This window comes from Myotis nattereri (genome assembly GCF_964212035.1).
Source record: "Myotis nattereri genome assembly, chromosome: 2".
Classification (NCBI taxonomy): domain Eukaryota; kingdom Metazoa; phylum Chordata; class Mammalia; order Chiroptera; family Vespertilionidae; genus Myotis; species Myotis nattereri.
In genome coordinates, this window is record NC_138076.1 from 196,416,776 (window position 1) to 196,430,038 (window position 13,263).

The 13,263-nt window shown below is 36.6% G+C and overlaps 1 protein-coding gene across 2 annotated transcripts in view; it reads left to right on the forward strand.

Moving 5' to 3' along the window:
• METAP2 (methionyl aminopeptidase 2) overlaps positions 1-13,263 on the forward strand; it is a 37,001-nt gene that overhangs the window by 8,858 nt on the left and 14,880 nt on the right. For both annotated transcript variants that reach the window (XM_081082910.1, XM_081082911.1), the window contains exons 3-4: positions 1,734-1,805; positions 5,907-6,009. In XM_081082910.1, coding sequence (XP_080939036.1) covers positions 1,734-1,805; positions 5,907-6,009 — 175 coding nt within the window. The remainder of the gene's footprint in view (positions 1-1,733; positions 1,806-5,906; positions 6,010-13,263) is intronic.

Sequence of the window (13,263 nt, forward strand, 5' to 3'; positions counted from 1 at the left end):
CGAAAAGAACACTTTTTTATTGAATAGACTAAATATTTACCACATGCTAAGGCACTTTTCTTAAGAAATGGTTCCTCTAGCCCTTGAGAAACTTACAAATGAATAAGGGGTCAGTGTAAACCAGTGATTATAATGTTTTGTGATAATTATAATAGAAGAATATAGTAGGTAGCATGGTGAGATAATTTCTGTTATGGCTCCTGCCTGTCAGCCCGGGAATAAAAATGGAGCTCTTTAAGCAGAAAAATGTAAGTAGTCATTTGATACTGTTTTATGGGTGTGGATTTCACTATCTAAAATAATTCATGTTAGATGAATTACTGCCACGAGGTAAAACATTTAAAAGAATACAATAGGGGGAAACATACTATTAAACTTCAACTTCTAATTAAGTCAGTATTCTATTTATCCGTAATAGCAGTGTGACTTGTGGGTAGATTAGCGTACTGGAGAAATAATTGTTGAAATTTATTAAGTAGCATTTTTAGAAATTCAGACGCTTAAGTCTATGTTTTATACCTTTACTTAAAATGTTTTAAGTCACTTTATAATCTTGATCATAATAATATCCTCTATAATTTCTAAGAGTTCAAGGGTATGAGCATGGGCTTCATAGAAGGTTGTTATAAAAACTGGCAAGCAGATCTTGGCTGGTTTGGATACTTTTCTGCCAACTGTTTTTTGAAATAGTTCTTGACTTTTATTTTTAGGCATCAGAGAATCTGAGAACTCTGAAACTAGGAAGTGTATAATATGCCCTCTTTTTTTGCATACAATTTGACTCAGAAGGAGAACACTTTGTTTAATCACAACTATGCAGGATAAAATAAAATGCGAGACCCCAAATACCCGCACTGGGTTATATTTTTGGTCCAATTCTGCCATTTACCAGTTGGGATTATCTTAGGCATGTCCCTTAAACACTCTTTGTTACCTTATAGGGTTGCTTTCAGGATCACATGTGGTCATGAAACACAAGTGTTTAACTGCAAAACATATGTAAATTGTTAACTAGTATTTTAGCTGAAGTCACACAGTTGTTATTGGTATTAAACTAACACTAGTTATTTTTCCTAGTTTTTTAAAAAAGATGTCTTTTAATATATTTTTATTTAAAAATACCTTATCAGCCCTGTCCGGTTTGGCTCAGTGGATGAAGCATCGGCCTGCGGACTGAAGGGTCCCGGGTTTGGTTCAGGTCAAGGGCATGTACCTTGGTTGCGGACACATCCCCAGTTAGGGGGTGTGCAGGAGGTAGCTGGTCAATGTTTCTAACTCTCTATCCCTCTCCCTTCCTCTCTGTAAAAAATCAATAAAATTAAAATACCTTATCAGCGTTTCTTTTAATAGAGTAAGTCAAACTAAAGGGAGAAGGAGAGAGAGATAAAAACATCAATCATGAAAGAAAATCATTGATCAGCTGCTTCCTGCACACCCCCTACTGGGGATTAAGCCTGGCACCTGGGCACATGCCCTGACCGGGAATCAAACTAACCTCCTGGTTCATGAGTCAGTGCTCAACCACTGAGCCACACCGGCCAGGCAGTTGACTAGTGCTTTTGATTACACAAGTCAAATTCTGATACTTAAAGCTAGCAATATAAGAAATCATAAAAGTATTAGGTCAACTTTGTCATATGCTATTTCAGATGCAGTGTATATGTCTATACACCTGACTGCTTGCTTCTTCCTTCGGTTTAAATGAATATGCATTTGAAATTGTCTTTTCTTAGATGGAGATGGAGATGGAGATGGAGATGGAGCACCTGGAAAGAAGAAGAAAAAGAAGAAGAAGAAGAGAGGACGTTAGTGTCTTAAGTTAATCTTACTTGACTGGTTATTAATCAGTGGGTTTGAAGTTGCTTAAGATCTTGGGATATGTCAGGGAAATAAATTTAGGCTTACTAGAGGTAGGATTTAGTGATATAAATATTTTTCAAGTACTTTGGTGTAACAATCTTGATGTCATTTTTTTTTTAGCTGATATTCAGCTAAAGGATATTAATAATAGATTGGTTGAAATTACTGCAGTTAGGGATGAAGTCTTAAAATCTTGAATAATTCAAATAATGAGTCTGGGGATGACTAAAGTACTACTATGTGGTAACAGGGTAAACAAATTTTGCAGTTCACCTGCCAGCTTTGAAATTGTGAAATTCTTAATATTTAATGAAGAGCCTTATTATTTAAAATTTGTGCATATGGTGAAGTTCTATTAATAATGTTTATATTACACTTATTTCAGATTTACTTAAAATATCATCCTACTTGTGTTTGTTTTTGAAAATGGCATAATCAAACATCTTCAGGGACCTAAAACTCTATTAAGCAGACTAAAGAGGATGACTAAAGAGTATTGGGGAATAAAAGTTGGGTTGAAAATCAGAACAGTTATTATCTTAGACGAGCCAGCCCCCTTGAACTATTGGGAGCCACTGAGTTCTGGTTATATCTTTTAAATCTTTCAGGCTAAAATTTTATGAATCAGAATATTGGGGACTTGACTTCCCTTTTTATCTCTGTGTTGCAAGAAATACTTAAATTATTGTTTAAGAAAGATAATGGCTCTGCCAGCCATTTTCCTGATATGTCTCCAGGTAGAGATGGGATAGTCTTCTTCCTATTAGGCATGCAGCCATGTTAGATCCTTCTATTCAAAGATGTCAGTCCTGCCCCTAGTGTAGTCTGTATTTAATGAACATAGGTTACTTGTATTCCAGAAATCTTCTAGAGATTATGATATTTCTTCGATTCAAAAATTGTTAAAAGTGTGCCCGTGAGACATGTATTACCTGACAATGGCTTGAGATAATATCTATTTCTCTAAATACTCTAAAATTGTTCCCTAGTGAAGGTACATAAACGGGGAGGAGTGTTAAGGGGCTGCCTTGTATTTGCTCTTGGTAGAATTCTTCCACTGCCACCAGCCTTTATTGTGCCTCCTCTGAGGATATTGTTGAACTTACTGTTATATTTCTTTATGAGCACTCTCGATAGAGTTTTTTGTCTGGTCTTAATGTTAGGAATAATTGCGCTTTTCCTGAGTAATGACTGTGTTTCATCTCAGAAACATGAACTATGCAAATAACCTAGAGTTTTTTTATGTTTTGTTTTTTATTTTTTTATTCTAGAAGGCCTAGAGCCAAATCTGTGGTTTTTGTATTGGCCTCATTTCAGGTTCTGTTTTATGTTCTTACCATGTTTTGATTTTTGCTCTCTCATTTACTTTGATGCCTCTAATTTGTGTTCTTTAGATATTCTTGTAGACCAGTGGTTCTCAACCTTCTGGTCCTTTAAATACAGTTCCTCATGTTGTGACCCAACCATAAAATTATTTTCGTTGCTACTTCATAACTGTAATGTTGCTACTGTTATGAATCATAATGTAAATATCTGATATGCAGGATGGTCTTAGGCGACCCCTGTGAAAGGGTCGTTCGTCCGCCAAAGGGGTCGCGAACCGCTGTTGTAGACTATCATTAATCACTTCTGGAATAAACCAAGTAATGTACAAGGGCAGTTTATTATCCTCATCTAGAAAGTGAGAGAATTATAAGTAATAGTTAATGATAACTGTAGTACAGATTATTTTAATTATCCATTGTTTTAGATTAGTGGTCAGCAAACCGCGGCCTTTTGGCCCTTTGAGTATGGCTCTTCCACAAAATACCACATGCGGGCCCGCACATACAGTGCAGTTGAAACTTGTGGCCCATGCGCAGAAGTCGGTTTTCAGCCTGGGCGAGCCTATTTTGAAGAAGTGTCGTTCGAAAATGTGGGGGGTGTTGGTCGGGCGATGGGAGACGCAGCGCACGTTGGCCACGGGATACACAGCTCGGGGGAGGTACATTGTTTTGAGGTACGTTCACTGAGGTTGACCCCTTCCAACTCTCCCATCCACACTCATCTATCTGAGACAAGTATACAAGACGAGTGTGGATGGGAGAGTTGGAAGGAGTTGACCTCAGCGAACGTACCTCAATCAAATTGAGGACGTTTTTAGCAAAGGCCATCTTAGAAGTACCCTAATTAAGTTAATAACAATGTACCTACCTATATAGTTTAAGTTTAAAAAATTTGGCTCTCAAAAGAAATTTCAATCGTTGTACTGTTGATATTTGGCTCTGTTGACTAATGAGTTTGCCAACCACTGTTTTAGATAATTGAATATAGTACATTATAATTTTCAAAGGTTATACAAAATTTCATCTGGTTCTTCATCTTGTAAATAAGGAAACAGGCTTGGCACATTTAGCCATTTGTCCAAGTCACAGCTAATAAGTGGTAAAGGCTAAAGTTCAATTCTGATTGATATTTTGATTATAGATTTTTTATGTTTTCTCTAATTATCTCTTTGAATCCTTTAATTTGTGGACAATATAAAAAGCATCTTTATCAGATTTGTAGATGAGATGAAGCTGAGGGTGATGAGATAATACTTTGGTTCACCCAAAATGAATGTTGGGAAAATATTGACTGCCTCTGTTAGGAGCGCAGTGCCAAATGTCAGGAGTTTAAAACGGGATTATTAAATTTTAGTGTAAAGCTAAATTAGATGACCTCTAAGATTTTTTTAAATTTTAAATTCTAATATTCTCTCTTAGGAGAAACATGAGAAAGTGTCTTCAAGTTTACTTGCCCATAGAAGCCATTTAAACCAGTTAGCTGACAATCATGATATTGAGCATTTGGGTTAAAGGAGGAAACCAAAAAAAGTGGTTTCGTAGATAAATGATTTGGTTCAATAAACAATCATATTTTTATTTATGCATATTATTTTTCTCTCCTTGCAGAACAAAAGAGCAAAATATGTGTTAAAACTTTAAAAGATCTATAACATAAGATCAGTAATAATCCAAAGGAAACCACATACTTCAACTTAGTTGATAAATGCTGCAGGTATATATTGAAGGTCATAAAATAACCCATGCAGCTTTCTGGCATTCCTTGGATACAGCATTTGTTACTAAAGGCAGTTCTTCATGTGATAAGAACTATACCACTAGTTCTTATATATATTTGGGGGAAATTTTTAGAAAACAACTTTCTTAGCTATCTTTTAAAAGCATCTTGAAGCTCTACTGGCATGGCTCAGTGGTTGAGTACCAACCAACCTATGAACCAGGAGGTCACAGTTCGATTCCTAGTCAGGGCACATGCCCAGGTTGCTGGCTTGATCCCCCGTAGGGGGCATGCAAGAGGCAGCCAATCAGTGATTCTCTCTCATCATTGATGTTCTCTCCCTTTCCCTTCCTCTCTGAAATAAATAAAAATATATTTTTTAAGAAACCAAAACAACAGAACATCAAAGCATCTTGAAGCACTGGTGTTTTAGTACATAGTTTGGGAAATACTGTTCTTAAAACATATGCTAGGTGTTAACTTTTTTGAGTATTGGGAAATTTGTGTATGGCTACCTAAAGTCTTTGGGTACTGGCACTGAGTGTGTATACTCTTAACTTTATACCTATTATAACCTTGAAATAAGTTTTTAAACTTGTTTTATTAACATACAACAGCTTTATATTTCTACTTTATTGCTATAAGATTTCTTATTTTCTTGTTGATGCTTTTATTTGTATTTGTGAAAGCCAACCTCTATATGCTATCCCATTTCCAGTATAGTAAATGAAGACAAAAACATTAGAAGTGTGCTTTCTTCCAAGGTATATACTGTTTAAATATATAATGGAGTCTTGAGGAATTGAATATTTTTATTCCCAAGCTATAGTAAATCAGAGAGGAGGTGACCAGCATGGTATTTTTAACTATAAGGAGACAAACATCAAGGAGGTTCTTTAAAATCAGGACATACCACAACCATTAGGAACTGAGAAAAACTGTAATGATAACTGCTTAATTTTATTTCCAACTACAGAAGTTAATGCTTTATTTGTATCTCACAGCAAAAGTTCAAACAGACCCTCCCTCAGTTCCAATATGTGACCTGTATCCTAACGGTGTATTTCCCAAAGGACAAGAATGCGAGTACCCACCCACACAAGATGGGTAAGGATCATAAAATAACTTCCAGTTTGACTTTTGAAAGTTGTAGTTTAGCAATAAAGCAGATTTAATTTTTCTCCACTACCTTAATAAGAGCTTGTGAATTTGTTGCAGAGAAAATACAGTAGAAGCCCTCTTATCCAAAATGATTGAGACCAGCAGTTTGGTTAATCAAAAAAGTATGTTAAAAGTGGGATTACAAAAAGCAAAAATCCTATATAATAAAAGGCTAAATGCAAATTGTCCCCACGGGAGTTCCACCAGGAGACCAGGAGTTCGATTGCTCGCTGACCACGGGGCGGGGGGGGGGGGGGGGGGGGGATTGGCACCAAACATGGCAGGTGACCAGTGGTGGCGGGAGGACGCTGAGTGGGTGAGGGAAGGAACAGGCGGGGAGGTCAGGAGGCAGGGAACCTGATCATCCCTGATTGCTGGCCAGGACTAGAGACCCTACCTGTGCACAAATTTTGTGCACTGGGCCTCTAGTCTTTATTGATAAAAATTAACTTAAATATTTGGTTTTCATCATTTTTAGGATAAATTTGCATTGGACTCCACTTTCTCCCCCATAAGTCATATCCATAATGCATTCCCTATGAGTCTATTTTATTTTGAATTTCTATGAATAAGTAAGTAATCTGAGAGCTGATGCCTGTCTATATCTTTACATTTTTTTTCCTGAAACCATTTATAATTCTTTACTTAATTTGACAGAAGTATTTTTTGATGACTTGCCTTTATTGAGATTTTTCTGAGTAGTCAATTTAGTTTTCATAGAAACAATTTTTTAAATGAAATATATATAATTAAATAACATAATTATAGTTGTAACTGCAGGTGACTTAAATAAGTTTTGGGAACAAATCACCTAAATTCTTGGAAGTATTCTGAAAGGATATGTGTTTCCACTGGTTAGCAGACACATAATGGCATTATGCAGACTGGTTAACACATTGCGTACCGCATAGAAATCTCTAAGACATATGCCAGTTTTGGAGCAAACTGCACATTATTTAAATCATAATGCACTTTAGGTGTTGTTTTTCAATAATTATAACATTTTTATTTACAAAAACAATTAAACAATTAAAGTTCCAGGTACTTTTTTAACGTATGGTACTGCGTGAAACATTTTCCTCTATGAAGAGGGACCAAACAAAATTTACTTAAGTATCTAGATTTGCTCCTTTTTCCATGGGAGTGAAAAATGAGAACACTCGTGAGCAGTCCTTACCAGATGGCGCGTGAAACACGAGAAAACTCCTGAGCAGTACGAAATGTGTTAAGAATATGGAAGCTAGGGCTAAACTAACTGCATTTGAATCCTAGCTCTAACACTAGCTTTTTGACTTGGGCAAGTAATTTATCATGTCTATAGTTTTATTTCCTCATCTGTAAAAATAAAAAAAAAAGTGGGGCACTTCATAAGGTTGTTGAGGAATAATAAGATATGCAAAGCACTTAGCAGAGTAACAGACACATAGTAAGCATTAAGTGTTAGCTGCTATTCAGAAGAGGAACTTGTCATCTGCTGATATTCAGAATACAATGGGAATTAGTCACTATGTTTACAGAGGGAGTCAAGAGCATTGGTTAATTGAGTGGTTGCAATAGTTGGCTAAGAAAGCTTCTACTGTAGCATTGTTTTTTGTTGTTTTGTTTCTCTCTTAGAGTGGAAGGGAACAGGGAGGGGCAGAGAGAGAAAAAGAGAAATATTGATGTGAGAGACGCATGGATTTGTTGCCTCCCACAGGCGCCCTGAGGGCGGGGATCAAGCCTGCAATCCAGGTACTTGCCCTTGACCTCGAATCAAACCCAAGACCTTCCTGTGCACAGGCCAATGCTCTAACCACAGAACCAGGGCAGGTTTTTGTTCGTTTGTTTGTTTTTGTTAATTAGAAAAGAGCATGATGTTATATTTTTACTGCCTTCCTTGTTCCCAGTACTCATAGGGAATTAGCCTGTAAAGTTGGGGAATTTTATGGTATAGGCATCTTTTCTTTAAATTGAATTCATCAGTCAATATCCTATCTTGATGCATCTATTTAAAAAATGTACAGACACATAATTTTACATTAGTTACATAAATTTTCATGGTACATAGGATGTGATCACATTTATCTTTAAATAAAAATTTTTAATTTTCTTTTTTTTTTTTTTTTTTTTTGCTTGTTCCCTCTTCCTTCCCTTCCTTCCAGACCCATGTAAGCATCTAGCAGGTAGCCTTCCATATTTTTCTATGCTCATATATGTGTTAACTATGTCTGTTTATATAAGGAGAGTGTTTTGGTCATTGCTTGTTTACAAAAATGAAATCAGGCATACTTTTCCTCCACCTTACTTTCCTCATTCAGTACTACCCTTTAAAGTTCCTCTATGCCCTGACTGGTTTGGCTCAGTGGATAGAGCGTCGGCCTGTGGAGTCAAGGGTTCCAGGTTCAATTCCAGTCAAGGGCATGTACCTTGGTTGCCGGCACATCCCCAGGAGGGGGTGTGCAGGAGGCAGCTGATCGATGTTTCTCATCAATGTTTCTAGCTCTCTATCCCTCTCCCTTCCTCTCTGTAAAAAAATCAATAAAATATATTTTTTTAAAATAAAAAAATAAAGTTCTTCTAAGTCAGAATAGCTCTGTAATTCTTTTGAATGGCTTCATAATATTATTCTATGGTGTGAACATATTCTTTATTTCACCATTTTCTAATTGGTGAGCATTTACTTTGTCTCCAGTATTTTTTGCTATTATAAACCATCCTATATAATAAAAGGGCAATATGCAAATTAACCCTAATGGCTGAATGACCCAGAATGACCAGTCACTATGATGCACACTGACCACCAGGGGGCAGACACTCAATGCAGGAGCTGACCCCGGTGATTGGTGTGCTTCCACAGGGGGAGCTCCACTCAACCACAAGCTGGGCTGATGGCTACGAGCGCAGCAGCAGTGGCGGTAGCCTCTCCCGCCTCTTCGTCAGTGCTAAGGATGTCTGACTGCTGAGTGGGCCTAAGCTGTCAGTCAGACATCTCCCGAGGGATCCCGGACTGCCAGAGATCCCCTGGGGAGTGGGCCTAAGCCGGCAGGTGGACCATCCCCTGAGGGGTCCCGGACTGTGAGAGGGCTGAGGAACTTCCCTTCCCCCACAAATGCATGAATTTTTATGTGCCGGGCCTCGAGTTCTGTATTAAACATCTCATTTATGTATACGTGTGTGTGTGTGTGTGTGTGTGTGTGTGTGTGTGTGTACACCCCTGCTTATGCTTTGGTAGTTTTACTATGTGACTGTTTTCCAAGAGGGAGATTAATGAATCAAAGAATATTTTAATACTTTAATTTATGATTCCCAGACTGCTAATGATTTTGAGCATCTTTTGCTTATTGTGCATATTGGCTTTGCTCTTTTGCTCTTCCAGAAGTTTTAAATACATAAATACAGAATGCTTATATTTTATACTTCTGGGTTCCTAGCAGTCTTAGATTTTCTCAAACTCACTATTTTTGTATTTCATTACATTTTTAATTGGTCTGGAATTTTTTAAGTAAGGTTTGGAATGCTTTCTAAATGAATAGACAGTTGTGTTAGAATTATTTATCCTATTCAATTTAGAATTGCTTATTAATTTATCCTATGCAATTGAACAACCATCTTGTCATGTATCTCTCTATATAAAAGCCTAGTGACTGAACAGCAGAATGACCAGAATGGCCGGTCGGTCGACCAGCTGCAATGATGTGCACTGACACTAGGGGGCAGATGCTCAACGCAGAAGCTGCCCCCTGGTGGTGAGTACGCTCCCATAGCAGGTCGGTCCCCGCAGGCCACGCCCTCCACCAGTGCACGAATCTGTGCATCGGGCCTCTAGTTCTTATATAATGGAATTATGTGTTTTGTGGGTTGTTTTTCTTTTTAATATATTTTATTTATTTTTTACAGAGAGGAAGGGAGAGGGATAGAGAGCCAGAAACATCGATGAGAGAGAAACATCGATCAGCTGCCTCCTGCACACTCCCCACTGGGGATGTTCCCGCAACCAAGGTACATGCCCCTGACTGGAATCGAACCTGGGACCCTTGACTCCGCATGCCGACGCTCTATCCACTAAGCCAAACCGGTTAGGGCTGTGGGGTTATTGGGTTTTCTGTTTTTTTGTTTTATTTTTTAGAGAGAGGAAGGGGGAGAGAAACATCAGTTTGTTGTTCCATTTTATTTATGCATTCATTGGTTGATTTTTGTACGTGTTCTGACTGGAGATTGAACATACAACCTTGGTGTATCAAGACTATGCTCTAACCAACCAACTGAGCTACTCAGCCAGGGCTGGAATTACATGTTTTTGATCTGTGGTTTGGAATCTGTAAATGCAGAAGACTGAATTAAGCAATAGATGGTTATTTTACTGCTTGGTGGTCAGGCCCCCCAGACCCCATGTTGTTCAAGGCTCAACTATATATTCTCGTGTATAATGGAACCAGTTTCTGTATTATTTATTCTCTTCCTTTGATCTATTTGTCTATTCCTGTGCTAATACTATTTTTATTTCCTAAACTTTATACTATTTTGATAATTTGATAAAACAGTCTTATCTTCTCTGCCACACACCCAAACACAGTTCCTTTTCATACTTTTCTTAGCTATTTTGTCATATAATCTTAACACACACACCCAAGAGAAATGTCCTTGTTAGAATTCTCATCAGAATTGCATTACATTTATGTATTTGTTTTTAGAAAATTTCAGTTATGTCACATTGTCTTTATCTAGTGTCATGAAATATTTTCCCACTTATTCCGATTTTTTTTTTTCTGGTAGGTTCTTTCCCATTCTTGTTAAATTTATTATATATTTTTTAAATGTGGAACACTTCACGAATTTGTATGTCATCCTTGCGCTGGGGTTATGTATTTTTCCAACTTGAGTATATGTGCTGCCAAAGCAAGCATGTTAAATTTATTCTTGACTGTTTTCTGGTATTGTACTGATGTGAACAAGGAGTTTTTATTTCTACCTCCGTTTCTAGATGTTTATTGCTAAAGTGGAGGAAAGCCATTGGTTTCTTATAGTTGTAACAGATTGTTAATATTTTATATCACTGTAAATTGGTGGAATATTTGAAGTAATGTTAAGAAAAGCAGATTTTGGCCCTAGCCAGTTAAGAGCATTGGCCCTCGGACTTAGGGTCTTGGGTTTGTTTCGGGTCTAGGGCACGTACTTCAGTTGCAGGCTCGATTCCTAGGGCACATGCAGGAGGCAACCAATCCATGTGTCTCTCTCACACCAGTATTTCTCTGTCTCTTCCACTCTCTAAAATTCAATGAAAAAAATATCCTTAGGTGAAGATTAATATCTCTTGGGGTGATACTTTTCTTAAATATTGAAAGCAATGCTATATGCTGTCCTAGAGAAATACAAAAGAAATTAAGGTATTGTTATGTTTGCTTTTTGATAACTCAGTATTTGTTGACATTCATACAATCAGTTTTGACTATTTGCAAATAGGTCAGAATAAATATTCTTATAGATTTGGTAAAATTAAATAGATTTTTATATCTTGCCTCATTATTTTTAAATAAACTGATTGTAAATTGCTTGAATTATCACAAAGAACTCAACTGTAACTACCACCCATGTTGAGTACATTGCTTTATTTTAAAATAATACGTAATACTTCACAGGAATAATTCCATACTGTGAGAATATTACAAAGAACTCCCGTATACTTTTCACTTAGATTCTTAACATTTTGCAACTTTTATTGTTCTGTCAATGAAATATGACAATTATACATACTCTATATAATATAAAATAACATTACATTTTTTTCCTTGGAAGATAAAAGGCAAATGGAGAAAATGTTTCATTGGTGAATTTGTATGCATACTATTTTTCTGATTGATTTGAGAGTAGATATCACTTAGATAAGGTATTATCAAGTTTTTTTGGTTTATCAATACTTTTTTTTCTTCTCGTAATTACTAATTTGTGGGAAACTAATTTGTGAATATGAAAATATCTCATTCCTATGTTGTCCTCCCATTTAGCATCCATTGATGATCTTTGTCTGAATCCATTTTTATTTTTTATTTCAGAGAGGAAGGAAGAGGGAGAGAGATAGAGAGAAAAGAGAAACATCAGTGATGTGATAGAATCATTGATCGGCTGCCTCCTGCGTGCCCCCTACTGAGGATCAAACCTACAACCTGGGCATGTTCCCTTTACCCTGGGACCCTTCAGTCTCTAGGCCGATGCTCTATCCGTGGAGCCAAACCAGCTAGAGCTGAATCCATTTTTATTACACTGGTTGTTGCCCTTTTTTAAAAAAAAAATTTATTAATTTTCTACAGAGAGGAAGGGAGAGGGATAGAGAGTTAGAAACATCGATGAGAGAGAAACTATCAGCTGCCTCCTGCACACCCCCTCCTGGGGGTGTGCCCGCAACCAAGGTACATGCCCTTGACCGGAATCGAACCTGGGACCCTTCAGTCCACAGGCCGACGCTCTATCCACGGAGCCACACCGGTCAGGGCGGTTGTTGCCCTTTTAAAAAATACAACATTCTATGTTTATTTCCAGTGTTATTAAAAGTTTTTTAAACCAATTTTTTAATGGCTGTAATGCTATTCTATTCTGTATCTGGCTGTTATTCTGTTATTTCCCTATTTTTGAATATTTATATTGACTTCAATATTTTATTAGGAAAATTCCTGTGATGAACATTGTAGTATGTTAATTGGAACTGGTTTTTCTCTTATTCTGGATATCTAGAAGTAGAATGAAGTATTATTTTTAAATTCTTTATTTCTAAATTTAGTAGACAATTTTTTGGGGAAAATGTTAATTTTACAAGCCATACATACCCAGTATAGAATAGTTAGTAAATACAGATTAGCAAAAAGAAGAAAATAGAAGTCTCCTTAATTCTGCCAGTGAATTACTAGTAAAATCACTGTTAACTTGTTAATATTTCTTCCTCTAACGGCTCTCATATAAATACCTAGGACTCTTTTTCAAGGTAGACTTAATATCACAATATCATTCCTTTTAAAATTTGTTTTCATGTTAGTAAAGAAACCAACAGTATTTCTAATAGCTGAATAATTTTGCACATCTGTGTGCATATCATAATTTGTCCAGTTTTCTCTTATTGGACTTACACTTTATTTCTAGTTGCTTACTATTTTTTTTCCTTTTATTCTAGTTGCTTACTATTATAAATGATGGAATAAATACCTTTGTTGGAATAAATATCTTTGTTGATTT